The following is a 27,085-nucleotide window of genomic DNA, read 5'->3' as shown; positions in this document are numbered from 1 at the left end:
AAACTAAGTGGGGACTTAAGCCTGCAGGCCCTCTACTGCTGAGCCAACCAGCCAGGGCCTGGGTATAGTCTTTTAACATTTGGGTACACGAAGGAATCTAATTGGTGGCCTTACTCATCTAGTCAGCGAGTTTTCTTGGGCCCCTATATAATGTTAAAGATAAAATTCTACCAATATTTAACAGCCAGATTTTATATAAAAATCCAAATTTCCAGTTTATTTTAAAAAATAAGAATACCAAGATAAAAGACGCAGCTGGCATGATTGCCCCTTTTGACAAACACTTTTCACCCCAGGGTGCGGAGAGGTAGAAAAGGGGGGATGTGGGGCTTGCTCAGTTTTTCCAGCTACAAGCCCTTCGCCTGCCTGGTGCAGGAGCATGTGGCAGCACCACGTGTATATGGCCTATAAAGGCTATGGGTGCTTGAGCTCGGGGATCGTGGATGGCAGATTGTGGGTTGTCTGCCCACCACTGTGAGGGGCCATTCTTGCTGTTTGTGTGCCCGAGAGGCAGTTTTCCCCTGCTGGTGTGTTTGTTCGCCGTTGTGACACTTTATTCAATGGAATGGCCCCAGAGCTTTCTGGCTCTACAGTTTCTCTACCATCTGGCCGAATTCACTGTGGACCTGCTTGGCCTCAGCCATCGGCATTACAGAGACTAAATGGTGATGGAAGGAAACTTGACTTGGGCTGGCGAACATATAATGTATAAATGATGTATTATAGAATTATACTCCTGAAACTTGTATGATATAATTTAATTCAACAATGTCACCCCATAAATTCAATTAAAAATACTTTTTACTCCAGTGTGCCAAAGACTCCACTAACTTACTGTATATATTCTCTCATTGTAACCTCTCTTGCTGTGATTATTTACCTTATTCAGCCGTTACCTATACGTATTTGAGGATTTTACTCCACTGCAAGGAACCAAACCATAAGGAACTATTTTTCTTTAAAAATCCCTCTTCCAAGACTTCTAATTGTACAGTTTCAGATTAATGACCTAAACTTTCTAAACTATTATTCAGTTCTCAGAAGGAGATACTGAAGTCAACTCTTGAGAATTATTATTGTACCTGTATAAAGGAAAGTACTAAATGTTAGTTGTTTCACTTTCAAAACTTTATACTGAATCTAAACTCTAAGTAGAGAAATTTATTCCATATGATTTTATAATGAAACAAATTGTCAATTTGGAGTTAGAAATATTAAATGGAAACTTAACTCAGTGATACATAATCACAAAGCTTCTAAAAAGAAAAATGTCACCTGAGTGAAAGAGTGAAAACACGTTCCCACATTGAGATACTAAAATTCATTTTCCGGTACTTATGCTTGTCTTTTTTTTTTTTTTTTACAAGAGAGAGAGAGACAGAGAGGGATAGATAGGGATAGACAGACAAGAAAGGAGAGAGATGAGAAGCATCAATTTTTCATTGCAGCACCTTTAGTTGTTCCCTGATTGCTTTCTCATATGTGCCTTGATGGAGGGGCTACAGCAGACTGAGTGACCCTTGCTGTAGACAGCGACCTTGGGCTTGAAGCCAGTGACCAACGGGTCATGTCTATGAGCCTGCGTTCAATCCAGCAACCTCAGGGCTTCCAACCTGGGTACTCTGCATCCTAGGCCAATGCTCTATACACTACACCACTGCCTGGTCAGGGATATGTTTAATTGTGTCTTAAGCCTTAGTCTTTTCCTTTGGAAGGGTGGGAGGCATTTTAAGAGACCTCAATATAAAGGTATACAGTTATTCCATTTCATTACAGTATTATGTTAGTGTGAATAAAATTAAAACAATAGATATTTACTATGACAAAACTGTTAACTCTAGTGCCATGAAAATTTTGTATAATTCTGCTACACAATTTAAAAATTATTCCTACAATACTGTGAAACTGCTTATTATCCTTACTCTATTTTAAGAAGTTTCAGTGAGAAAAATAGATAATATAGGCTTTTATTAATAAATAGTGTGAAAGCATCAGTGATAACTGTTTAAAGATTAAATTCTTTTAAACATCCATGTTTTGACTTTAATGTGCATATTGGCCTCTATAACACTACAGGTTAACACATGAAAATATTTCCCATTTCCATGCACAGGTATTCAGTTCTAATACCATTTATAAATTATTATGGACAAGGTAATCTTTGCAAAAATTAATATTCACTTGGACAGCCACAATTAAATGAATATTAAGCAAGATGTAGGCTATGTTCAATATGCTCCAGATGTCAAGTTATAACATTTATTAATTAAAACTTAATTTTCTTATTTTCTTTAAAGGGACATCTTTTGTATATGTGGGTGCTCAAATGAAAACTGAGGAATGCATTCTTTGACCACAATAACAAAACTCACACTTAAGAGGGTATCTGCTTCCTCTAAAATAACAATACATTTGTTCACAATATCTCGCTCCAGGCATCATTTCTCATATTATTAATGAAAATGCTTACAAGCACCAACCCCAAATTCTGTCCTTAAGGGAAAGTTAAAAAAGAGTGGCTCATTATATCAAAAAAAAAAAAAAAAAGTCAAATTTCAGCAACACTAATGCTAAAAGTGAATCAATTAAATTCCTTAGCATCCACAAAGTACAATAATTCCATTAATTTTCTATTACACACAGATTTATTTTCCTTAAATAAAATGAAGTTTGAATAATACAGTCTGTGGTGTGGTGACATCAGCAACTGCCAGTTCTTGCCCATCAACAAGTCCCAATTCTAAAATAGAAAAAGCATAATTAACCCAAACAAACAAAAAATCTCAACCAAAATGGTAACACACAAATATACAAACTATAGAACACTACGGTTGAGATAAACATCTAAATCCAGTTCTCTTTAATCAAAGCAATATTTGATTTCTTAGAAATTTTTATGTATTCTAAAAGAACAATTAATTCTAATATTATTTCTAAAGATATAAGTAACTATGATGATATCGTCATTTGAAGATAAAAAGAGCAAACCTAAAAATATTTGTTACTTTCACCAAAAAAAGTTGATTATTAGTAAATATATTCATCTAAAGTACCTTTCAATGTCTTGGAAAGATTTGGCCTTGTTCGTTCTTCAATAGAGGTTACTGACTAGAAAACAAAGTTACTTTAATGTAAAAACATTAAATAAAATTAAACTTTTGATATAATTGTGGAAGAAATAAAAACTGAACACTTATCACCTGTAAGTAAAGTGTTCTATTTTTCCCCTCTAATGTGGCTGTGATGGCTGGAGATTTCATCTGCCTAAATATAATTATGAAGGGGAAAATAAAATCAAAGATCAGTTTTTATAAAATAATTCTAGTTTTTAAAATTATTTCCACAACATAGATCTAGAACACTTACAGAGAAGCACTGTTGGTTAGATAATCCAGAACCTCCTGTAGTTTAGCTGAAGGAGAGAACTGAATATTCTGTGGGAGCTGGCTACAGGCTGGGCAGTTTTCCTGCACAAATAAAACACAAGAAATCACAGTGGCAAGTGCACCAGTAATAGTCTCTTTATAATAAAGTAACAATGAAGTCGTTTTACAATTGTGCATTATTTCCTATGAACAAATATTTATACTTTAAAAACCTGTGCTTTTCATAATAGGCCATTTCTCCTAAATTATTCTGCTACATAGTATTTACTTTAGGCTATACTACAGAAGATATACACTGTAGAGAGTTCTAGAAGTTAGAAATTACTTAGGGTATGGGCAATTTCATTTATATAGTTTCTAACCAGTAATTAATATTTAAAAATCAAAGTTTACATGATCAAAAAAGTTTTCATTAGCATACTACTACTAACCTTTCTCTCTGCTTCAAATGTGTGTGTGTACAGTCCATCTACATCGTTGAAGACCAAGTAATTATTAAGGGGAATATATGCACTGTAACGAAACAATGTCCATGTTCATATAACTGAGCCAAATCAAAACAAAAACTTACATACACAATAAAAATAAAGCTCATTACCTTGTGGCTATTTTAAAAACTTCAGTGGCACACACAGCTGAAAACAGGATAAAATAAAGGTATTTTAACTAAGTGAAAATCAGACATTTAAAATTAGAAGATTTTTAGAAATCAGAACAAATAAATTTATAAGGCAATTGCTTAATAAGAAGCCTGTTACAGTGATTAAAAAGAAATGGCACAAAAATGTCACCTAACTGCAGAGTACTTTATGACATAATGTAAGACAAATTAATACAAGGTCCAATAGCTTATTCTTTTTTAGACAGCTTAATTATACCATCCACCCAAAATATCAAATTCCAATAATACTAGTTTTTTTAAATCAACTGGCTGCAAAAATGTCAATTTAGATACTGAATCAAAAACTAAAGGAAAAAACAAGTAATGGACTTTTTCCTCACCTGCAATGACTGCATTTGTGGAAGCTACTGCAGGAATGATTCGTTTTACTACCCCTGAAAAAACATACTGATTAAAACATGATTATTTCTTTTAAAAAGGACATATCTTAATTTAGACAATATGTTTTATTAAAAATCATTTGCCACAACTTGATCTGTCAGGCTTTCAAGTCACAAAATAGACTTAAGTTTAGCCATGAAGCAATCTTCTTCCACATTCTCACCATCTTGCAGCATGTTTAGAATCTTAAGGAAGTTATAGTAGCAAAGCAAAGTTCACTAAACTTTATATAAAGATGAGATAATAATAATAACAGCTAACAATTACTGTTTATTGTATTCCAGGCACATTGTGAAGATTAAATAGGTATTCCTAAATTTTCATTACATCCTTATGTTAGTCTTATAACTCTGATTTTAAAGACAAGGAAATGAGATTGAGAGAAGTTGAATCACATCCACAGCAATACAGTTAGTAAGTGATGGGGGTGGTATCTGAAACCCAGTATAGCCCCAAAGTGCATAATCTTACTGATACATTATAAATGCTACACTAAGGTGAGTAAAATATAAAGAACAGAGTTACCTAATTTTTCCTCATATAATAGTTTCAGCCATTTGATTCACAAAACCTCACAACACACCGTTCTACCTTGTATTAATTTCACTTTAGCTTGACCAGGCATGGTACAGTGGATAGAGCATTGGCCTGGGACACAGAGGACCCAGGTTTGAAACCTGAGGTCTCAGGCTTGAGCGTGGGCTCATCAGCTTGAGGGCAGGGTCGCTGGCTTGAGCATGGGATCATAGACATGACCCCATGGTCACTGGCTTGAGCCCAAGGTCACTGGCTTGAGCAAGGGGTCACTTGCTTTGTTGGAGCTCCCCAGTCAAGGCACATATGAGAAAGCAATCAATGAACAACTAAGGTGCTGCAACGAAGAATTGATGCTTCTGTCTCTCCCTTCCTGTCTGCCTGTCCCTATCTAACCCTCTCTGTCTCTGTCACACACACACACACACACAAATTCACTCTACTATTTGCACTACACACAGTTCTTTATTTCCACCCTAATTTTTTATATCACTACTCAGATTAAGAATGAACAAAACTCTACCTTAAACAATTTTTAGGTACAGAATAAATAATCTATTTTATAACTATATTTAAATTTTTCAATTTAGAAAACAAAAATTTTGAAGGAAAGTAACCATATTAATTATCTTAGAGTATGAGGGAGCAATAAGAGATGTGACTTCCGGTATAGGCTGGTTTCAAAACCTTCAGAGAAAACTCAAATATCTAAGAAAATATGAAAGGAATTCAATTAAGTCTGGAAAGCTCTTTTTAAAAATTAAAAAGTTAATTCTGACCATATAATTACATATAATTTCAGAGGAGGAGAAATAGGGAGGAGCTAACCTCACGGTGGTTAAACAGATGTTCTCCAGTGAACCACATATAGTAAGAGGTACCAAAAGGAAGAACGTAGTCACAAACAGTGGGGAGTAGAAGAGACACTGCCCAATAAGAGTACTGCCAAAATGAGAAAACTCCTCTCACCACACACCCCTCAGAAAAGCTAAACTTCACTTCTCATCTTGCTCTGTACTACCTGTCAAGGACCTCACCTATCAGGCTACAAAGCACACATCCTGCTCAAAGGTATGGGAGGATGAATGATGAATGAGCCTACATATGGAAATGAGATTCCAGTTCCTGATCAGAACAAACTGAATTCATCTGTTAATTCAATTACCAAATGCATACTACATGCCAGTGTGCTAGGTATTATGGGGGAAAAATGCTTGCACTTATAGAGCTTTCATTCTGGTACGAGAGATAACACTCAAGTACAGTAGATTTCAGATAGTGAAAAGTTCAATGAAGAAAGTAAAATAAGGTATGTGTTACAGTTGACAATGCGAGGATGGTCAGGAAAGACCATTTGAGAAGGTGACACGTGGAGCTGAAATCTAACCATGAGAAAGACTCCATTTCTACAGAGTGGCAGCAAGGGCAAAGGCCTCAGCGCAGGGGCGTGTGCGAGTTGAAGCACAAAATACTCCTTGCGTAGAAAAATGGAACGAGGTATAACAGTGAATACTTAAGTCATTTGCAGCTAAAGGATCAGAATGGGTTAAGGTGATACCTGAGGGATGGGCAACCAGCCTTGAGAGGATCAAGAAGAGCAGTCCAGGTACTAAGGATCAGGAGGAGGGGAGCTCTAAGGTGGGAAGGAGCGTGGTGTGTTCGAGGGACACAAAGGTCAGATCAGGGGATACAGGAGCAACAAGGAGTGTGTAGGAGTGAAATTTTCAAATGACATTACTAGAACATCAGCAAATATAAGAAAATAATCACAGAAGAGAAATGGCAGATTTTCAAAATGACAAAGTTCTCTCTTGGAAACTTGGCAATGGTCTTGGACAAAATTCTTTCAAGGATGAACTGTTAGTACCTACATTAGGAAGCACTGATCAATTGAGTATTATGATTGCTCACTGAGACAAGTCATGTTGGACTAGTCTCATGTAGTTACTGTGATTAGCTTGGCAACCCCGGAAAATGTGGGCAACAGTATATCCAGGCTTCAATACATCTGGAAAGGCCTTTCTTAACATCCTTGTGAGCAAGACAAAGAAAAATGAAGGTCTGATCAACAGAATAAGATAAAACCTAAAGTTTAGGGCCAGATCAGAAGTATGATTCAGATGTCAATTCTCTGCCAGTTCAGTCCTGTTAAAATTTTTAATTATGTGGAAAAAGATACAGAATATGGTCATCCCAACAACAGGTGAAATGAAGCTGAAAGAATAAATAGGTTGGCAGGCATAAAAAAATATACATATATATAAGCCTGATTAGTGGTAGCACAGTGGATAGAGCTGATCTGGTACGCTGAGGTCCCATGGTTGAAACCCCAAGGTTATCAGCTTGAGCGTGGGCTCATCTGACTTGAGCCTGGGGTCACCACCTTGAGCATGGGACCACCAAAATGACCCCATGGTCGCTGGCTTCAGCAAAGGGTCACTGGCTGGGCTGGAGCCCCCAGACAAGGCACGTATGAGAAGCAGTCAATGAACAACTAATATGACACAACTACTAGCTGAGGCTTCTCATCTCTCTCCCATCTCCCCCAACTTAAAAAAAAAAAAGAAAGAAAAGGAGGGAGGGAGGGAGGGAGGGAGGGAAAGGAAGGGAGGGAGGGAGGGAAGCAGGGAGTGAGGGAAGGAAGGAAGGAGGGAGGGAGGGAAGGAAGAGACAGAGAGAGAGAGAGAGAGAGAAAGAAAAGAAAGAAGAAAAGAAAGAAAATACATAAGAGAGAAAGGAGCAGGTTGAATTTAAGAATAAACTTGTAAGGACCTATAGTTGAGTACAAAAATAACAAAACTACCACTCCCAAAACTACCATATCTATATACCAGACAGATGTAGATGTGGCTTAGTAATTGCATATGTGGAGAAAACGTCTAGATTTTAGTAACAATTACCTCAAAAATTCCAAAGTATAGGTTCGATGTAAACAACAAAAGCGCTGGCCAGTAGTACCTCAGGGAATAGAGCATCAGCTTGGCATATGGATGTCCGTGGTTCGATTCCCAGTCAAGGTACACAAGAAAGTGACCATCTGCTTCTCTTCGCCTCCCTCTCCCCCTTCTCTCTTCCTCTCCCACAGCCAGTGGCTCCGGGCGCTAAGGATAGCTTGGCTGGTCTCAGCGTGCCACCCTCAGGTGCTAAATAGCTCGGAACTAGAGCACTGGCCTCAGACAGGGTTGGGGTGCATGTGGGAGTCCACCTCACTATCTCCCTTCATCTCACCTTAAATATTTTTATAGATAGATAAAAGTGACAAAAAACCCTGCTCTCCTCTAAGACTACATCAGTTATCAGGAGTCTATTACTTAAAATAAGAATATTTTAGATATTCTATGCTGCATTCTAACCTAGTTAAGAAAAGTATGGATAACTGAAAAACAGTTAGAAAAACAACACAATGGGGAATTAGTCATGCAACACATTAAAGCAGTGGTTCTCAAAGTGATTGCTCTAGATTTCCAGGTGCGCCCTATAGTATTCCAGAGAAATATGTGCCTGTTGGGGACCAAAAATCAACAGGGTTTTTGGAGTTTAGATTTTTGGGGGACAGAGGTGTGGGGAATTGGCTATAAACTGACAGTCTGCCCAACCCCCCACCTCACTTGCCTGATTAGGTTGCAAAAGGCTGTTAAGCTGTGGTGCTGGATTGTTTACACTACCCCCCATGTTCCCCAGAAAGACTGGAGGCAAGTTTCTTCTATCTGTTGTTTGGTGTAAAGTTAAAATGATATGTATGGTGGGGGATTTGGACTGATGACTAAACATAATGAATTGTCTCTTGAAGCCTTTTGGATTTTTTAAAAGAAGACTATGTGGCAGTATCTAAAAAAGCTTTGAACATTTTACTACAATTTTCAATATCCTATTTATGTGAATCAGGATGTTCTACCCTCAACACAAGAGTAAAAAGAGAGGAATTCTTCAATGTATTGACAAGGAAATAAGAGTTTACCTTTCAAATATATGCCCAAACATTGAAGAAATTGCTAGGACACATCAGGCTCATGTTTCTCATAAACACAAGAATGAAAAAACAACACATTCGTGCCAGGACCTGCCGAATTTACTAAATCTTACTAAGAATGAATTTGTATATATAAAAAGGTAACTTTTTTGTCATTTTATTTTTTAACCCCTCTTTTTCATGAATTCTAATAAGCATAACTCAAAAAATTTAACATAAAAATTTTTTAATGTGAGAATAAATTTAATTTTGTCGTACTTATTTCACTTAATTACCAATAATTCACTTAAAAAGCACATTTGATCTGTGAAGGGGGTCGGACGTGCATCAAAGTTGCCGTTTCGATCACCAGTCAGGGCACACACAGGAACAGCCCATTGTTCCTGACTCTCTCTCCCTGTCTCTCTCTTTCTTCTCTATTCCCCTTCCTCCCCTCTCTCACTAAAATCAATAAATCTTGGTGTGAATGAATTAACATTAGACATAAAAAAAAAGCACACTTGAACTTTTTATTTTTTCTTTAATATTTGACTTAGTTATTATAACATATTTCTCAGAAATCTGTATATAGTGCGCCTACAATTTGTAGAATTTTAAATGCGACCCCACTTCAAAAAGTTTGAGAACCACTTCATTAAAGGAAGTTCGTGGTAGAGATAAAGATTTGAAGGGAATGTGATCACTGTTCTCAATATATATATATATTTTTTTTTTATTTATTCATTTTTAGAGAGAAGGGAGAGAGAGAGAAAGAGAGAAAGGGGGGGAGGAGCAGGAAGCATCAACTCCCATATGTGCCTTGACCAGACAAGTGCAGGGTTTTGAACCGGCAACCTCAGTGTTCCCAGGTCGACGCTTTATCCACTGCGCCACCAGAGGTCAGGCTTGTTCTCAATATATTAAGTTCTATTACTTAAAAGGGAATTAAGGTTTATACATATATGATATACCCTGGAACTCAGACCAGACCAGAGATGGGAGATTTCTGCTCAACAGATAGAATAATTATCTCTAACAGTCTTGTCCGGATGTGAAATAGACTGCCCCAGGTGGCGATAAATTGCTCTTCAGTGAAAGATAAAATGAATGAGTTGACTTGGATGCGTTAAGGTCTCTTTCAATGCTAAGTGAATAAAATGGTGCTGTCTAAAATCACTTGTCAATTATTTCCTCCAAAGCATCCACAGCCAGTAAAAAGAAAAGATCACACCAAGATCATCATTCAGGACAACTCACTAACTTACCTTGAGTGAGCCTATATGTGACGCCCCTAATATTATACTGCGATGCTCTGTCTAGGGATTTTTGGAAAATCCACTGAATATGATCAGGATCATCTCCATCTAATGAAACCCCTTCTGTTGGGGAATAAAAGGAGAGGAAGACAGAAACAGGTAAATGTGAATCAACTTGTGTTTAATCTAATTATCCAAATGAGTAATGTAGACAAATATTCTATGTAATTCTGGATTAGAAAATTAGGTTCATTACCTCCAAAAGGCTGCTCTTTCGGCCACTGCAACACCCTGACATACTCAACACAGTGCTCGGGTAGCCTGGGCATGGATGCAATGGTGCACATGGGAAAATTCACCTGAAACCACAGTTTGCCCTTGTTTAGTGGGTTTAAAACAATAAATTATTTTAAAATGTAACTTTTAGTTATGACCTAATTTGTATCAGTTTGTCATAATTCACCTCAGCCCGCCACTTAATAGAAACAAAATGTTTACACCATTAATATTCCTAAGAGTTTCTGAGTCACTTCACTTGGGTTGATCTACCTATAGATTAGGTTTGTCCTATATAAATTTAACTTTGTTAGACCATGAGAAAAAAAAGTACTTAATAAATTCTCTAATATGAGCACTGTTATGTTTACCTGATTTAAATTGGGAGGTATAAAACAAAAGCAAATTCTCAAAGTTAAATTGATTCCACGTAAATACTCATAAAATTATTTAGTTATAAATTAAAATTCCCAATGTCAATTTAAGTAGGTATGTGGGTTAAAAAGGTCCGTCTCTGGAAAGGTAACGGCCATCCCCGCTATCTGTACTTCCCTGAAACAATCACAGCCAAAGACAAAGAAAACAGATTATAGCTCTATCCAACATACAGTTTTAAAATTGATCCCTTGAACCCTCCTCTCCAAATAAAAAATTAATACAAATTAGGAAAACTACCAAAACTATGATATTCAATCCATATCTTTCCTCAAATATAGCAGAATTTCATATTTTACCATCCTTCTTCTTAGCATGATTTTTAAACTATCGTTATCCCTAATTAAAAATCCTAACTATTGACTAGACTTAGTGTTTCAACCCAAACTCCATGCCAAAGACACTGGAGAAAAAATGGGTACCTGCGGTGGGTAGAGTTCCAGGGTGCACTCGATACACGCAGTCATTCCAGGCAGAACCACCCGGGCGTTTCCTTTAAAGCCTTCTGTCCCTCCATCTATCAAGGGGACAATGGAGCTCGGATCGAGCACATCGTCTTCATAATTGAGAAGAGACATCTAGGAAAATTATTTGAAGGGTTTAAGAGGAGAGGGGGATAAGAATTCAAAAGAAAAAGCATGCTCTCAAGTAATTCCATAAATCAATAGTATGACTAAGTACTAATACATCAAATCAAGGGATGATGATATTAGCAGTACTCACCTGAAAATTAATGACTAGTAATAAACAATGAAGTACACAAACTAAACTGAAATTAAACTCTGATTTTTCCAAAATATGCTATGCAATTCTAATTTTCAGTGTGTTAAGAGCAACAGCAAGAACTTCAAACAATTATCACACTGAAGTCTTTACCAGCATGCCATTTATCCATCTTCTGGCTATGATGGAGTCCAGCCCACAGACAATTATATGAAATTCTGCAAGAAAAAAACGCAAGTTTACTTTCTAAAAATGCATGGTTCAACATAATTTACACCTTCTAAGAAAACACAAAAAACCCACTTTTTATTATAATACAGAGAGAGAGCTCCTGATCCTTGAATAACCCTCACTCAAGTTAGCTAGAAAAATGCAGTTAATAGTGCCAACTAAAAATTAAAACAGTGGCACACTCTTTTCAACCCATCAACAACCTTCCTGAGAAGCTAACACCAAGAGGTAAAAACAACTGAGTAGCCTTCAAATAGCTAGCAACTAAAAGCAGGGAGAACTTAACTTCAAGTGAACAACTTACGTCGATAGAAAGTATCATTAAAATCCTGGATCTTGTTGAAATGTCTGAATATAAGTAAAGGAATTTGAGCTGCTAAGTTTGAAATTTGTAAAGTGAATCTGCAAATAGCATAAGGAAACACTTATAAATGAATATTTAATCAATAGATCATAAAGTTCAAAGTAGAACTCAAGAAATCTGAAAAAACGAACACAGCCCACTTCCAGGTGAAACCTCTTTTTCTACACTCCTCCTCAACTGCTCAGTCTTATCCCTGAAACTTATAGCAGTACATGTTTAACCCTGTTATACTTTTTACTCTACTTCAGTTTTTTATATAAAATAATGAGCCCTGGGAAGGCAGAATGTGTGCATTCTCAACCACCAGCATCAAGCGAAGAGGTAATAAACATTTGTTCAGCGACAGGAACAAGCACATCATAGATCCTATTTTGCCGGGTGATTTTATTGCAAAGCTAATTAAAAACAAAACAAAAAACACAGAAGTTTCCAAAAACAAGTTTTTTAGTTGCCAATGATTTGTGATTGGGGGTGGGGATGGAGAGAGGCATGAATTCTTTCTTCCTCTACCATCTGACCCAGTTTTCCAAGCCTCTCTTTTAGCCAACCAAGCCCCCATGAGCAGGCTTCCCTGCCTGGGGGCTGCAAAAAGAAACCCATTCAAAAGTGGCTGGGTGTGAATCAATCATAGCACTTAATATTTTAATAGCATATGCATGCAAAACACTTTTCTAATGGAGCAATTTATATTTAATATATAAATTCTACTTCTCTAATATTACAATAAATAACCCATTATATATATTTATTAAAAGCAAAATAGAAAAAGAGGAACAATATATAGTTGCCCTAGATTTTTCTTTCTGACCTACAAATAATTTAGCAATGAAAAATATATTCAATTCTAGTCCTCACCCAATCAGACCTCTGTTCCTTCTGAAGCTAGACAAAGAGGATGCACAGCTGCAACTAGAACAGAAAGGTCAAGAGAACCCGAGCAAACACTGCAGGAACAGCCACAGGGGACAGGAGAGGGACCCACAGAGCCAGACCAAGAAATCCCATGTCTTAGCTTTCTATCAAATACCCAAAGGTTTCCAGACTAACATGAGGATGGAAGGAGTGTGCTTTTTTTTTTTCTTTCTCCCTAACAAGGGCTTCTATTTGCATCCTTATACTTTTTATTTTTAAATAATAGATTCGCAGGGAGTTGCAAAGACAGTACACAGAGGTCCTGTGTCTTTCACAAGGTTTCCCTCAATGGTTGTATCTTACAGAACAGTATCAAAACCACAACTATAAAATTGGACAAGTGTGTGTATCATTCCATTATTTAAAGATATGTAGATTTCTTTAACCACCGGTCTGGACACACAACAATTAATCAACACAAAGATTTCCCCCTACTCTTTCTGAGTCATACCTTCCCTCCCCTCACCATGCCTAAGCCCATGGCAATCACTGATATGTTCTTCATCTCTACAATTTTGTCATTTGAGGAATGTTATATAAACAGAATCATACAATATGTGACCTTTTGAGATTGGCGTTTGCCCTTGATGTCCATCAAAGCTGATACATGTTTCATTAGTTGGTATATTTCTATTGTTCAGTGTTATTCTGTTATATACCATGGCTATATCCCAGTTAAACAATTCACCTACAGACAGATGTTTATGCCTAAAAACACAACTGCTGAGTGATATGGAAAAGTGTATGTTCAGCCTGACCTGTGGTGGCGTAGTGGACAGTGTCAACCTGGAATGCTGAGGTTGCAGGTTCACTACCCCCAAGCTGGCCCAATCAAGGCACATACAAGAAGCAACTACTACTATGAGTTGATGCTTCCCACTCCCCCTGCTTTTCTCTCCTTTCCCTAAAATCAATAAAATTTATTTTTTTAAAGTTATGTTCAGATTTTAAAGAAGTAGTCAAACTATTTTCAAGATGACTGTGACATTTTACATTCCCCACCAGCAATGTGATTGTCTTTCTGTGCCTTTGCCAGCATCTGCTATGATTATCATTTATTTTGCTAGTCTAATAGGTGAATGGTAATAGCTCAATGCAGTCACACTTTGGATTTCTCTTATTGCTCAGGTTGAACATCTTTTTGTGTGCTATTGCCATTTTCTTTAAAGAAATATCCCATCGTATTTTTGTCCATTTTCTAATGCAGTTTTCTACTGTTAAGTTCTGAAAGTCCTTTGTATAGTCTAGATACGAGCCCTTCGTCAGATACCCGCTTCCTAAGTATCTTCCAATCTACAGTTTGTCTCCTCATCCTATTAACAGGTCCTACACAAAGCAAGTTTTTAATTTTGATGAAGTTTAATATATCCTTTTTTTCCTTTTATGTATCATGCTTTTAATGTGGTCAAAGGATACTTCACCAAACCCTAGCTCCCAAAGATTTTCTCCTATGTTATCTTCCAAAATTTTAGTTTTACATTTGACACCTATACCTATGATCCCTTTTGAATTATTTTGTAATTCTGAGGTTTAAGCCAAGATTCTTTTTCTTTACCTATAGATATCTAATGGCTTCACCACTATTTGTTGAAGAGACTATCCTTCCTCTATTTAACTGTTTCTGTATGTCAAATATCAACTGGCCCTATGTGCATGGGGCTATTTTTGGCTTCTCTCCTCTCTTCTACTGATCTGTCTATCTCTTTGGCAATACTGGAGTCTTGATTATTATAGCGATACAGTAAGTCTTGAAATTAGTAACTCCTCCCACTTTATTCTTTTTCAGCATTATTTTAGGTTTTCCTTTACCTTTCTGTATCAATTTTAGAATAATCTCATCTATATTGACAAAAAAAATTTCCTAGGCCTGACCGGTGGTAGCACAGTGGATAGACTGTCAACTTGGGATGCTGAGGTCCCAAGTACAAAACCCCGAGGTCACCAGCTTGAGGTGGCTGGCTTGAGTCCAAGCTCACTGGCTTAAGCAAGGAGTCACTGGCTCAGCTGAAGCCTCCTGGTCAAGGCACATATGAGAAGCAATCGAACAATTAAAGTAACACAACTACGAGTTGATGCTTCTCATCTCTCTCCCTTCCTGTGTCTCTCTCTCAAAAAAGAAAAAAAAAAGAAAAAAGATACTTCTTATAAAAATAAATTGACACACCTTCCACTTGGTTAATAATATAGTAACTGTTTATTATGTCTGGTACTTTGAGAAGACACAAGATTAACTTGATCTGGCACATAGCAGCTGAGAGGCTAATAGAGGAGCTATGCTACTGATACTGAACTTCAGGGCAATAATGCAGAATAAATAACGGCACTGGCTACAGAAACTTAACTTAAAAATTAGGGCAAAAAATTTGCATAACCTTAAAGAAAAGACTGGAAGGAGATAGAGCAAAATATTGCCAGCGGATACCTCAATAACAATGCACTGAGGCTGATCTCTGTCTTTCTGCTTACCTGTATACACTTATATTAAACACACATCTTTTATAAAACAGAAAAGAATAAAAGCTTCAAAAAATTCAGGAATTTTTTTTGTCAAAAGGATACGGAATTACATTGCAATTCGGAACTCTGTCATTTAGAAATTCTGCAGCAACCTCAGCTTTAGGTCTTCCCACATCTTTTGGCCTACAGGAGAAATTGTTTAAATGATCAGTCATGATATAAATCTAGATGATCTACAATACCACACAGAATTTAATTAGAGGATACTTACAAAAAATATTTTATCTAAGTATTTGTCATGAATAAGTAGTCATTCAACACTATTAAATGTCTAGCCCTGTTGATGTTCCAAATTAAGTAGTTACAAGTACTTACAACTCTAAGTACTTATTTAGGTGAAGATGTGAAACTTTTCCCCCCAGGTAGCCACCTGACCTTGCACACCTCAAGGTGTTGCCATGCAGGTCTTGCTGAATATACTCAATGAGATTGATCTAGGGGTGCAGGAACCTTCACTTATCCCGAGTAAGGGGTAATTTTGTGTTCCAGAAGAAGCCGTATCCATTTTTTTAAAAAGGAGTAATTCCAAAGGCATTATCTAAAATGGCAAATGTCACCACTATTTTCAAAAAGCTAAAAACATAAGGCCTCAAAAGATCACTCCTAGATACAACCATAACCATAGAGAGCAAATGACATGAATTCTCTCCTCTCAGTCAAATGGTATTTTCTTTCCTAATATTTCCTCATTCTCTTCATCTATACATTGTAGGTGCTTCATTACTACTTCTTCACCACATATTTTTGTTACATATTATAGATCTATCAAAAACACTTGACTGGGACCCCCTGGAAGAAAATGATCATACTCTTATCTCCTTGTATGCCTTCATATCTAAGCACACAGTAAACACTTTAAAAATAATTTAAACTTTTTAAAAAAATCAATATGCTTATTAGAAATATCTTATTTAAAACTGGAATATTAAAGAAAAACATTTTAACAGGTCAATTTCCTTCTCTCCAATAAAAGCAGTGGTCTTTTTTTATTGAAACCATCTGATAAGGGCTTTATTCGAACTTTGTCCTAACTTGCAATAGAAAAGGCTCTAGTATAAACCAAGGAACCTGACTTCAGTCAAGGAATAGAGTAGACTTTCAGGAGTCTTATAAGGTGTGGATTTTATGTGCTTTTACAGTAGAACCAAAACAAAGTAAGTCTCAGATTATTTTTGCGGGGACTTTTTATTAATTTACCATTCCAGGATTACGGAATCAGACTGCTCCTCCTAAAAACTGCACCTTGAGTAAAATGGCCCTTCACACACACCATCCTTGTAGGACACCTTGGTCTAATTATGTTTCTAACCTTGAAAACCAGCATCTACCCTGAAGGTGGCTCTAAGATTAAATAAGGTAATATATAGAGCTTTCTTAGAAAGTACTCAATACATCCTAAGCAATCAATACATGTTAATGATCACTAAAATCTTCATTATTTTAGCCACAAATTAAAGAGCATGGCCATTATTATCATAACTAATTAATTCAGTAGTGTGGGTTTTTTAGAACTTTTATACACCAAAATTTGTCAGAACAGCAAAGGCACCAAAACTTTTCTACAGCAAAGGAAAATTTCAAAGGTAAAAAGAATAAACAAATAAAAGTTGTATGTTGATTCATATTGCAACATTTCATTAACTTGACTTAGTTTAACCCATCATTCAATTTGTTTAAGAACTTAAAGGTAGAGGTTTTATAACTATTTTAAAACTTACTTTTGTCTTTTCTCTTAACCTAACCGTGCTCTGCAAACCTAAGACTAATTGATTGCTTTCTGTCAGTACTGTAATTACTAAAAAATAAATAAATAAAAAAAAATAAAAAATTATTATCTCTCCATATCTGTAATTCTTAACACTTTTAGCTAGCCACTCAGACCCCTAAATGTTACTTACATACTAAAATTCACTAATGAACTTTTCAATGAACTTTTCCTCAGATCTGTATATGTGTGCCACTTCCAGTTTTCAAAATTACCTCTAACAAACCATTCTTAGGCAATTTTTATATTTCATGTATGTCTAAGGTAATTATCCCTCTTTATTCCATTTCAATTGCTCCTGATTTTCTTTTCTTATCTCTTCATTTCCTTTCCCCTCCGGTAAAAAGCTCAAACTCCATCACAACTTAATTGTCCAAGAGTCACCCCTCAGATTTTGGCTCAGGGGTCCCCACCAACATATCTCACGAGGGCCTAACATTCCAGCTACTGTTCTCTTAAGAAATCACCACGAGAAGGCTGAACTCTGTATCTTCAGAGTACAATCACCCCAAAATCACATAAACTTTTTGGAAATTTGTTTAACATTAAAACTTACCGAAATAAAAACTGCCTATTTAGATTGGAAACATCTATAGTGTCCATATCTATGACATGAATCTGTCTAAAACCAGACAATGCCTGTGGAAATAAAAACATTCAATTAAGCAGAAATTTCCTCACATTTGAAAAATTTGAGATATGTTTTCAATATAGTCCTAAATCTACAAATTTTCAGTAATAAGTTCCACATAACTGTATTTGATGGTTAAAGAGACTTATAAACTATATAAAATTTATGTTCTTGGAAAGGTAAAAAATGTTTAACTACTCATTTGTAAATAGTCTATACTCAAAAGAGAACAACTCAAAATTTCTACAGTTATTTTATAATCTCATAAACATATCTATAAAGTCTGCTGCTTTGCTGCTGCTAAATACTTTAATTTTTACGTCTTACTAATTAACTGTACTTATTAATCTTTTTTCAGAATATTTTAAAAAGCCATTCACACCAACTTCATCTTAGTTTATATAACATTAAGCATGCCATGATTCAGAAATAACTATTATAAGATACATATCATAAACATATACACATAGATATACTGCACATGGAAAGGAAATATCTTAAGATAATCTTAAAAGTACTCAGTCAAGGCCCTGTCTGGCTGGCTCAGTGGTAGAGCGTTGGCCTGGCATGCAGGAGTCCCAGGTTCGATTCCCAGCCAGGGCACACAGGAGAAGTGCCCATCTGCTTCTCCACCCCTCCCCCTCTCCGTCCTCTCTTGTCTCTCTCTTCACCTCCTGCAGCCAAGGGTCCATTGGAGCAAAGATGGCCCCGGCACTGAGGATGGCACTGAGGATGGCTCTGTGGCCTCTGCCTCGGGCGCTAGAATGGCTCTGGTTGCAACAGAGCGACGCCCCAGATGGGCAGAGCATCGCCCCCTGGTGGGCATGCCGGTGGATCCCGGTCGGGCGCATGCTGGAGTCTGACTACCTCCCCGTTTCCAACTTCAGAAATAAATAAATAAATAAATAAAAGTACTCCGTCAAGAACAAGCAATGAAAACAGCAAGGGAAAAACACTACTGCTGTGTCTGTATAATGATCCCAGGCACTCTAACAGTACAACCAGTGCTCAAATTTACCAGCAGAAACAGAAGATTGAAAAAAATTAGGTTTCATTAATCAATTATGTTTTTCTGGTTTTGGTCTGTTTAAGTGATTAAATTAAATCACTTGTCAATAATTTCCCCATTTTTCTGCCCCTCTGGTAACAAGAGATCCTCAAAAGAATCGTACACACTTGCTTTCTCCAGCTCTCTCTTCTGCTCACTCTAAACAAATGTTCACTCACACCACTGCACTGGGAATGTCACCTGTCTAGGCTACTGGTGAACTCCATGTTGCCACTTCCAATGACCTCACCCGTCTGAGGTATTTGGTACTGTGTGGATCAATTCCTTCCTTAAAACATGCTCTTCACTTGGTCACTACACTCATGAGAATTCTAACACTTTTTAAAAACTGGTTTCCAGTTCACCACAGTGAGTTTTCCTCCCGCTTTACTGGGTAGAATTTAGAGTACCCTTGTGCTTAGTAGTCCTGGTGATCTCAGACAAGTTAAGCATCATCCACCAGACATCTCAAAGTCAACAATTTCCAAAACCAAACTCAACCATCCTTGTTCACATACCCCACAAATCTGTCTTTCTCCCAGTCCCCTCACGTCAGGGAATGCTAACTCCACCTTTCCAGTTAGTTGCTCAGGGCAAAAACCTTGTTGTGTCATCCATGACTCCTCTCTTTCTCTCATGTCCCACAACCAATGCATCAGCAAATCCTGTCGACTCCATCTTCAAAATATAGCCATTACATGACAGCCCCTCACTACCTCCGACACGAGCTCTGTTCCAAGACACACTCATCTCTGTCCTAGATGACAGCAACAGCCTTCCAACCAGCCTCTCAGCTTCCTCCTCTACTCTTCTTTCAGTCTTTTCTCAACACATCAGCCACAGTGATCCAGGGTAAAAGTCAGATCAAGTCAACTCGTCTGCTTAAATCTCTCCAACAACTTTCTGACTCAGAGTAAAAGGCTAAGTTCTTACAGTAATTTTCAAATATCCAAAGCCTTCTGTGATATTCATTTGAAGCCCCTCTATCAACCACTACCTCTGATATACTCTCCGAAAATGCTCCCCCTTATCCACTTCTGCTGTAGCTATAAGGGCCTCCTCGCTGTCTTGTAACATAACACTCATGCTCCTGATTCACAGCTTTTGTACCCTGCTCTTCCCTATCTAGAATGTTCTTGCTCACCTCTTTACTCAAATAGCACCTTTTTATAAACCCCATCCTTTTCCACCACGTTATCTATCTTCCATCTTTCCTTTTTCCAAAACATTTATTACCGTCTGACATACTATGTATTTTACTTGTTTTTTTCTTTCCACTACAGGTTGGGGCTAAAGGAAGTTTACAGTTGTTTATATGGAAAAGAATACAATAATGAATAATACAGCCTGACGGGGGGGGGGGGGGGGGGGGGCGCAGTGCAGAGAGCGTCAGACTGGGACGAGGAGGATGCAGATTTGAAAACTCAAGGTCACTGGTTTGGGCACGGGCTCACCAGCTTGAGTGAGGGGTCGCTGGCTTGAGCATGGGATCACAGACATGACTCCAAGGTCGCTGGCGTGAGCCCAAGGTCACTGGTTTGAACCCAAGGTCATTGGCTTGAGCAAGGGGTCACTTGATCTGCTATAGCCCTCTGGTCAAGGCACATATGAGAAAGCAATCAATGAACAAGTAAGGAGCTGCAACGAAGAACTGATGCTTCTCATCTCTCTCCCTTCCTGTCTGTCCCTCTCTCTGTCTCTCTCTGTCACAAAAAAAAAACCAAAAAAAAAAAACCAAACAAACTTCAAATTCATTAACAGAGACCATAATGATCTACAATCCCAACAAGGCCCAGCACAGCACTAAGAACCATGAAATGTATTAAATTTTTGGTTTCAGTAGGAGTGACTTTAGTACTTCCTACCAAAATTAATGTGGCTGTTTATATTTCAACTTTAGCTCCATGGCCGTTCTAGGTCGTTCATCTGGTTCTTTTACTTGTTTCATTTTCTAAGGTGTCTACCCTTGCATTTCCAGTTTTCTACACACCAATAAGAAACTTGGCATATATCAGCTCTCAATCAATTCTCCTCCTATCCATCTTTGTTAAATAAACTGATACTTATTTTTTTAAAAAGCTACTTTGTGCCTATCAAAAGTCAACGAAACCGTGCTCGCTTCGGCAGCACATATACTAAAACTGGAACAATACAGAGAAGATTGGTATGGCCCCTGCGCAAGGATGACACGCAAATTCGTGAAGCGTTCCATATTAAAAAAAAAAAAAAAGTCAACGAAACCAATTAAGTAAACACAAATTAAAGATTTCTAACTAATATATGAAATAGTTTCAATAAATAGTACCCTCTCCTGAAATTATATTCATTAAAAATAAATGAACCTATGGCTCAGTAAAAAGAATACCTGACTAAGAATTGATGACCTGGACTTGATTCCAGGCGCATCGCATCCCTGTAATCCAAAGAGTTAGGGAAGTCATTGTGACCTCTCTGTGCCCCCTGTCTCCCTTTATATATATATATAAATAATGTGCCACTGCCTATCTAAGTGGGTTATCTTAAGGAACAAAAGAAATAATAAATTCTTTCAAACTGCATGTTAAAATATGAATTATTGGTTTTATTATTTGAAATTAATGGGTGCTTTACAAGAGAAAGCACAAAGATTTCTTTGATAAAAGAGCAGAGAAGAAAATAGAAGTAAGAATTTCTATCAATGACTTTACAGCTGAGAACTTCAGAGTTTAACACTGTCTGGAAGCCCTGGCCAGGTAGCTCAGTTGGTTAGGGTGTCGTCCCAATATGCCAAGGTTGTGGGTTTAACTGCTGAGCAGGGCACATATAAGAAGCAACTATAAATGCACAAATAAGTGAAATAAATCAATGTTTCTCTCTCTCTAAAATCAATTTAAAAGGGGGGGATGGGCACCTAGAATCTGTCCTGCTAAACTTATCTAGCAAAGGATCAAAACAGAAAGTTAATAATCATAATAAAGAAGTTCACTAGTATGAGAGAAAAGGAAATTACCACAAATGAGAAAAAAACTACAAATTATAAATATGTAGATATGTATATAAATTACCAGATTTTTCAGGAGCTCACATCCTAAGCCACCAGCTCCGATGACTAGAACTTTACATGTATCTAACAAAAACTGGAGAGACTGTAAAGAATAAAAAGGCATATTAAAACCTAGCTATATAAAACGTAAGTACTATCAATACAAGCAAGCCATAAAATAGTTTTATGTTTCTATGAAAAATGCAAATGAGGATTAAGAACACTTTCTATTTAATAAACTCTTTTAAATGTATAAACAAGGTAGAACCAAAAATTCCATGATTTCAGAACAATTCAATGTTTTTAAATAAACTCTTAATGTATAAAAAGACTATTTCTAAAAATAAAACCTGAGTTTAAATGTTATCTTTTTTTTTTAATTTTGAAAGGGGATGGAATGTGTCACATTCAATATTTAACTGATTTCCTAAAAAGAGAGAAGTGAAAAAAATCTTAAGAACTGAGAATTAAACACTGCACGAGGTCTTCAAAGGTCTTTACAAAGAAAACAAAAAAAAGATAACATTCTTAGAAAACTGCCTATCAACAAAATCACAATTTGAAACTAAAAACAGATACAAAGAAAGGCAGAATACTGTCAATTCTGTCCAAAGACTAAAAGAGAAGTCATTTGGATGAGACACTAGTCAAACCCAAGGGTTTGTACCTTAATTCTAGGAGTAGCAAAATATTTCTATTTCAAAACAATATCGCTTTATAAACACAAAATGACATAAAATTTTACTATAAAGGATATTTTTTCTACCTTGTAATTAAGTTTTATCTAATTAAATATTTGCTTTAAGTCAGACACTACCTAAAATTCCATTCCCGTTATATACAGCAGTCAATTTTTAATATGCAATTAGTTATACTCAATCCTAAGTAAAGATGTACAATTGAACTAAATTCCAAAATTTAAACACATCTACCATCCTATCAAAATTAACTTCTCACAGCAAAACTAAAAAGGGGAATGTCTCAGCAAACATTTTAAACTGAAATTTAAAGTGAAATAAAACTTAGAATTTCAAATGAGATTATAGTTATTTTACTCAAAAAATTTCAACATATTACATGAGAAATGTGAGAACGACTTAAATATTAGCCATTCAAATGAAATCAGTTGCAAATATTCCATTTAGTATTTCAAGATAACTTATACAATTTTATTAGTATTTTTATTAGTAAGAGCAAGTGAAAAAAGAAAGCATTTTATTTTTGAAACAAAACTATTAGAGGAGTTATTTAAAAATAAATGTTTCTCACTTCAGTGCTTGGTTCGAAATCAGGGTGTGTGAAGGGTCCAGATCGCTCGAGGAACTTCTTTACATGGTTCCAGCGACCTTCCCAGTCTCCAGAGTCCCCACACCCACCATCAACAGCCATTCTGCACAGAACACAGTAAATTCAGCTGCAAAGGTCAGTATGAAAAAACCACACCTACAACTACTGTGGTTTCCCCAAATGAACAGGTAACCACAGCAGACCTGCTCAAATAAAAAGGGAATTATTTAATGTGGTCATGTTTATGCTTTTAACTTTTTTCTTGGCTAGTATAGTTTATGTAACATTAAGAACTGCATGTGTTTGATGAAATCAATCAGTGTATTTGTTTCTGGGTTCCTAAAACAAGCCAAAATTAAACTTGGGATATTCTTTAATCAGTGAGAAATGGGCTTTTCTACATTTGAAACTTACAAAAAAATTCACTGCAAACTTCTCTAATCTGTTCCTTCAACACATTTGGATAGGGGAATATCAGTTATAAGAGAAAAAATATGTAACTCCACTTTCAGAACTGAGATGTTTCATATGTAATTTAACTCGTGTCCCTTCCAAGATCGAAAGATATGACTTAAAAGTCATCTTTGATGTGAGGAACTTGTATACATTTTATTCTAAAACAGAGGTCCCAATTTTCAGAAAAGAATTTCTTTAAGTACTATTAGGTGGTTTTTGTTGCCACTGAACACAGCTTCAGGTTACAATTATGCCACAGGGAGGCATTACTCTCTAGAAATCTTAGTGCGCACTGAATGTGTTGCAAGACCAGACCCTAACACAATACATTTATTGTCTCAATGCAAAATTCATGTCTGGTTTTAATTATTTTTAGTTTTCAAATTTCCTATAACTACACAATTTCTACGTTCAAATGTATTATTAATATCCAATTTTTACAAAAAGAACCAAGACATACTGCCTAGCAATAAAGACCTTAAGTTTTGATATCATTCCTTGATTTGGTTCCACAATAGCATTGTGATCTTGAGCAGATTACTTACAGTGAGAAACCTCATCCACAAATTTTTATAGCTACTTAAGGTCAGAATGAGAAAAAAGATAAATCCACACAAAGGCCTTACTACAATACTTGGCATACAGTCAAGATTCAGGCTTTAACTGTCCTTTTAAGCAAAAGTTAAAGGAAATAAAAGGTGGGAAGGAATGAGAAATGAAGCTGGTCGCGCCAGTCCTCTAGCAGTTGAAACTGAACTTGGTGAGGGCGACATCTCAAGGCTGGGATCTGGCACAGGAGTTAGTTACTAGCTCAGCACACCCACCACAAGAACACTTTCGTCTCCTGCCCTCCCGTGCAGCCAGCGACAGAAACTAAGCGGCGCTGGCCGGACTGGAAAACACGTTGTTTACATTTGTCTCACCGCACAAAACTAGGCGACTGATAAAAAATACGGTGAGTGACAAATGGGCAAAATAAGCCCTTCAGAGTCAACTCTCTTCTTAAGAGCAATCATTCTGCACAATGATGGAGTTGCTTAGTCCGATACCATAGAAAGTTCTCATAGAAAGTCTGCAATTAGGACTGGTCTCGGGGTTTGCACAGGCCCATACGGCCCGGTACCGTTTCCTGAGTTCAGTGGGATCCCTTTTCCCCAAGGTCACGCGTGCCCACCGGGATGTGGGAAGAAGGGGCGCCAGGTCGCCCCGCTAGCCTGCGGTCGGGCAGCCCCGCCGCGCGGGGACCCTGCGGGGACAGCCCGCCCGGCGCTCCCGGTGCCCCCCCCAGCCCAGCCCCCGGCCCGCTGCGGCTGGTCCCCCAGGCCTGGGGTGAAGGGAGGCAGGGGTCCCCGGAGAGGGCCCCGGCCTCCCGGCAGCACTAACTTCTCAGCCAGCAGCTCCTCTATTCTCCTTCTTTTCTTCTCCCTAAAAGAAAGAGAGAATAAAAGAAGGGTCAGCATCACGCTACACACTGGGCGCCGCGAGAGGATGGGGGGCGAGGGGACGGGGCGGGGGTGGGGGAGCCCCGGGGGGCGGCGGCGACCGCCCACCGCCGCGCCCGCTCACAGCCCAGCCGGGTTCCGCTCCCGCAGAGCCCCTGTACTTACGGCTCCTCGCCATCCGCCATATTGTTCCCCGCCTCTTCCCAGGCGCCTCCGCGGCAGGCGGGCCGGCACAGGGGCGGGGCGGGGCCGGGCCGGGATGGGGCTGAGGGCGGAGGCTGGACCAGGTGCATGGGCGGTCTTTAAATCTTACCATTTTGGTCCGGGCTGGTTGGCTCAGTGAACAGAGCGTAGGCCAGCCGAGTTGGATTCCCTGTCAGGGCACATAGGAGGAGTGACCATCTGCTTTTCTTCCCCTCCCTCTCCTGCCTCTATCCCTCTTCCCCACCCACAGGATTCATTTGAGTGTTAGTCCTAGTCGCTGAGGATAGCTTGATTAGTCCCCGGCATCAGCCTCAGGCACTAAAAATAGCTGGTTGATTCAGCATCATGGGCTGAAGGAGTGGGTTGCAGCTTGGATCCCAATCTGAGTGCGTGTGGTAGTCTATCTCTCCTCTCACTTAAGAGAGAGAGAGAGAGAGGAAGAAGAAAAAAAATTTTCCCCATTTTTTCCAGAATCAAGAAAATGTGAGAGTTCAAGAATATTTTCACATTTTAAACTTTATTCAACACCGATGACAGTATGTTCTTAGTCATCGTAGGTTCCTTAACTGCTTTCTAAATTATCAAGGAAAATCAAATTATGTCTTCTAGACTTTGCATTAGGTATATTTTATTGCTTTCTGATCTTTTTTGAAAACTGGTGGCCTGAGGAGAGTGAATTCAGTTTTTAAAAACAGCACTATTGCATGCTTAGAGACTCTTATCTTATACACTAGCATCTTGGAATTTTGCCTACCACCTTATGAAATTAACTAAAATATTTTTACTCATACATTTGAGATAAAAGGAGATTTGCTGCACCAACCAGCCCCTTAACTGAAAAAGAAGACCATTTTGAAGCCTTAGCTGGTAATTTACAACTAAATTGTTAGGGTTGGCATACAAAACTATCATATTTTCTACTAAAGTACTGTGGTCGTTTGTGAAAAGTGTCCCCAAACACTAGGATAAAACTAAGAAAGTTCTTCTTGAGTGCAATCCAAGTTTCTGCCAAGAAAAGACTGGGTGCAAAACATGTTATTCCTTCACTGCAGACCATTGCTTTCAAATGTAAACAACAAGCCCAGGTCAGGCTTTAGTGACCAGAGTGCCTACTGATAAAAGAATGAGACCGTTTTTGAATAATTTTGTCCTGAGAATATAAACATGGAGAACAAAGAAGATAAGTGAATGAACAAACCAACCCTTCTGTTTTACACGTTCTTATTTCCGATTTTGCCCATCTGGTTTGACTCATAGTGACTCACGGTGAAACGGAGAAAACACCAGAATGACATTCAGATGTACAGAGGTTAGTAACGTCTCAGTTTCCAAAACCAGCTCATCCTCCAGGAACACTACAGTTGCCTTCCATTTTATTTCACTTAGGTTGGCATCTGAACAGCTGCAAAAAAAAAAAAATTCCCAAAGTCCAGAACACATTCCTGAGTTAACATTAAAAAAGGGTTTTTAAAGGAGGCTGTGTTTGGACTGCCAACGAAGGCGTTGCCACCTCGCATCAGATAGGGAATTTCCGCTGGTTCCTTTCTGTCGTTTTATCTTTATTATCTCTATTTTTGCACTCTG

At 37.7% G+C, this 27,085-nt stretch overlaps 1 protein-coding gene and 1 non-coding gene across 3 annotated transcripts; one reads left to right on the top strand and one right to left on the bottom strand.

The window, feature by feature from the left end:
* Positions 1-1,951: 1,951 nt before the first annotated feature.
* UBA3 (ubiquitin like modifier activating enzyme 3) lies at positions 1,952-25,586 on the bottom strand. 2 transcript variants are annotated; one of them, XM_066351730.1, is made up of 18 exons: positions 25,463-25,586; positions 25,239-25,280; positions 23,382-23,502; positions 22,135-22,215; positions 17,968-18,050; positions 15,689-15,769; positions 12,158-12,201; positions 11,776-11,840; positions 11,322-11,477; positions 10,445-10,547; positions 10,198-10,311; positions 4,389-4,442; positions 3,985-4,021; positions 3,818-3,899; positions 3,367-3,467; positions 3,201-3,264; positions 3,054-3,108; positions 1,952-2,740 (listed from the first exon to the last, which is right to left on the bottom strand). In XM_066351730.1, the coding sequence occupies exons 1-18, from the start codon at positions 25,480-25,482 to the stop codon at positions 2,655-2,657; spliced, it is 1,389 nt and encodes a 462-aa protein (XP_066207827.1). In that variant the 5' UTR covers positions 25,483-25,586; the 3' UTR covers positions 1,952-2,654. The 2 variants fall into 2 exon arrangements, with proteins under 2 accessions (XP_066207827.1, XP_066207828.1); XM_066351731.1 differs by lacking the exon at positions 25,239-25,280 and having other exon boundaries at positions 25,463-25,571.
* LOC136382657 (U6 spliceosomal RNA) lies at positions 21,202-21,308 on the top strand. The gene has a single exon (XR_010747283.1). It is a non-coding gene; the product is annotated as a U6 spliceosomal RNA (small nuclear RNA).
* Positions 25,587-27,085: the final 1,499 nt, after the last annotated feature.

Source organism: Saccopteryx leptura, chromosome 10, assembly GCF_036850995.1.
Source record: "Saccopteryx leptura isolate mSacLep1 chromosome 10, mSacLep1_pri_phased_curated, whole genome shotgun sequence".
Lineage (NCBI taxonomy): Eukaryota > Metazoa > Chordata > Mammalia > Chiroptera > Emballonuridae > Saccopteryx > Saccopteryx leptura.
Note: the sequence above shows the minus strand (reverse complement) of the source record. Positions and strands in the feature narration are given on the sequence as shown.

What these genes read in the sequence shown, in the direction of transcription:
- UBA3 (XM_066351730.1), bottom strand. Translation starts at nt 25,482, where the DNA reads ATGGCGGATGGCGAGGAGCC. An exon ending in ATTTCGAACCAAGCACTGAA is followed by an intron (nt 22,216 to 23,381) that starts GTGAGAAACATT and finishes TATTCTTTACAG; the next exon opens with TCTCTCCAGTTTTTGTTAGA. An exon ending in CATTTGAAGCAGAGAGAAAG is followed by an intron (nt 3,468 to 3,817) that starts GTTAGTAGTAGT and finishes TTATTTGTGCAG; the next exon opens with GAAAACTGCCCAGCCTGTAG.